At 30.7% G+C, this 1,558-nt stretch overlaps 1 protein-coding gene across 1 annotated transcript; it reads right to left on the bottom strand.

The window, feature by feature from the left end:
- Positions 1–1,558, bottom strand: LOC130673512 (uncharacterized). The gene has a single exon (XM_057478536.1). The coding sequence runs from the start codon at positions 1,427–1,429 to the stop codon at positions 221–223; it is 1,209 nt and encodes a 402-aa protein (XP_057334519.1). The 5' UTR covers positions 1,430–1,558; the 3' UTR covers positions 1–220.

Below are 1,558 nucleotides of genomic sequence, written 5' to 3'. Positions count from 1 at the left end.
TTTTATTGTAATTAGACTCATAAAAACATTCATTACAAGGAAACAATTTTTAAAAATTCACAAAAAGTTTGAGAAATTCAGTTTGTTTATAAGTTCACATTCAATTGGTAAAAAAAAATATTATATCATAATTTATTTTGTATCTGACAGGCATAAATGAAACAAAACTCACAATTTATGATACAATTTTGAGAATTTTAACGAATTACAGAGTTAATAGTCAATCGAACCATCCACGACGATCATATAATGTTATAATATTTCGTAACTTTTCACAAAATCTTTCATTTTGAGAATATTTAAGAAATCCTGTGAGGTTTCCAGCAATTTCGTTGAATTCCAAGTCAAAAGTGATTATTTGAAGTGCCGTAAGATAATGTGAAAAATGTAATCGTGCATCCTGACGATATTGATTATCAAAGCTTTCTTTCGAGTAGAATTCAGCATCAACACCGAATAAAGTTAATCTATTTTTGAGAGTCTCATAATATAGATCAAGAAGCTCATCATAGTGATTCTCGAAAACTTCTTGATCAGTACTGGTGGCAAGAAATAATGCAAGCTCGTGTAGTGGGCTAGCAAATGCGTGGTTTAGAAAATCGACAAATTTGACATCTTCAGGAATACTTTCATCTGGGCTTTGACAAAATACTATATTTAAAATTGTAAAATCTCCATGAATTATTGATGTCCATGGTTCGAGCGGCGTAGATGTCCGATGATCCTTTTCTAGCTCATATAATTTCACACACGAATCAATATATTGTTTAATCGTTGAGTCACTTGCTATCATTCTAAATATATTATTGACGACCTCGATCCATTCTTGAGGATTTCTTACCTCCACTGGTGTAGATTCGTTCTTCAAAATCTCGAATTCTTCTGGGTTATTGTGTTTCATAGCTATTCCAGTAGAATGAAATTTAGCTAAAGCTTGTACTCCTAATTTTGAATGAATAAGATTTGCACCAATTTTTCGATCATCTTTGTAATAACCTTCAAATTGTAAATTTTCTAAAACAATATATCTACCATCATGTCCATGCAAATCGATTGCAGGATTGGGAATTAATTGTGAACCATAATGAACTGAAGCGATATTGAGTACTTCACTCTCGCTTATACCGCTATCAATTTCAAATCTTTTATACGCCGGCAATATTGTTCCATACATAAAAATTTCGTTTTTGAATAACGCTTCAAGAAAATATGTTTCTCGAAAACATTTAACCACTGGTAGCATTTTTAAGGTTACAGCACGATAATCATCTTGATTATTATCTTGCGGCTTAATAAATTCTAAATAGATGCTAATGATTTTACCACCCAATTCTAACTCAGTGCTGTTACAATATTCGATAGTTAATCTACCACCAAAGACGATTCTTAATATTGCTGAGAAACTGCTTAGATGGACTGTCGTCATCATTAAAAATTAAACGATATTTCAATTGAAAATAGTCTTCTTTTAAAATGTATAACTTATGTAACAAATACTGATATTTTATTAATTCTAAGTGCAGCAAGTGAACATAGAATAGTATTGAAACTGAATTAG

The sequence above is a fragment of the Microplitis mediator genome, chromosome 8 (assembly GCF_029852145.1).
Source record: "Microplitis mediator isolate UGA2020A chromosome 8, iyMicMedi2.1, whole genome shotgun sequence".
Taxonomy (NCBI): Eukaryota; Metazoa; Arthropoda; class Insecta; order Hymenoptera; family Braconidae; genus Microplitis; species Microplitis mediator.
The sequence above is the reverse complement of the archived record's forward strand: the minus strand, read 5'-3'. Positions and strand labels throughout refer to the sequence as shown.

Excerpts from the sequence above, each read along its gene's own strand:
- LOC130673512 (XM_057478536.1), bottom strand. The coding sequence starts at position 1,429 with ATGATGACGACAGTCCATCTAAGCAGTTTCTCAGCAATATTAAGAATC.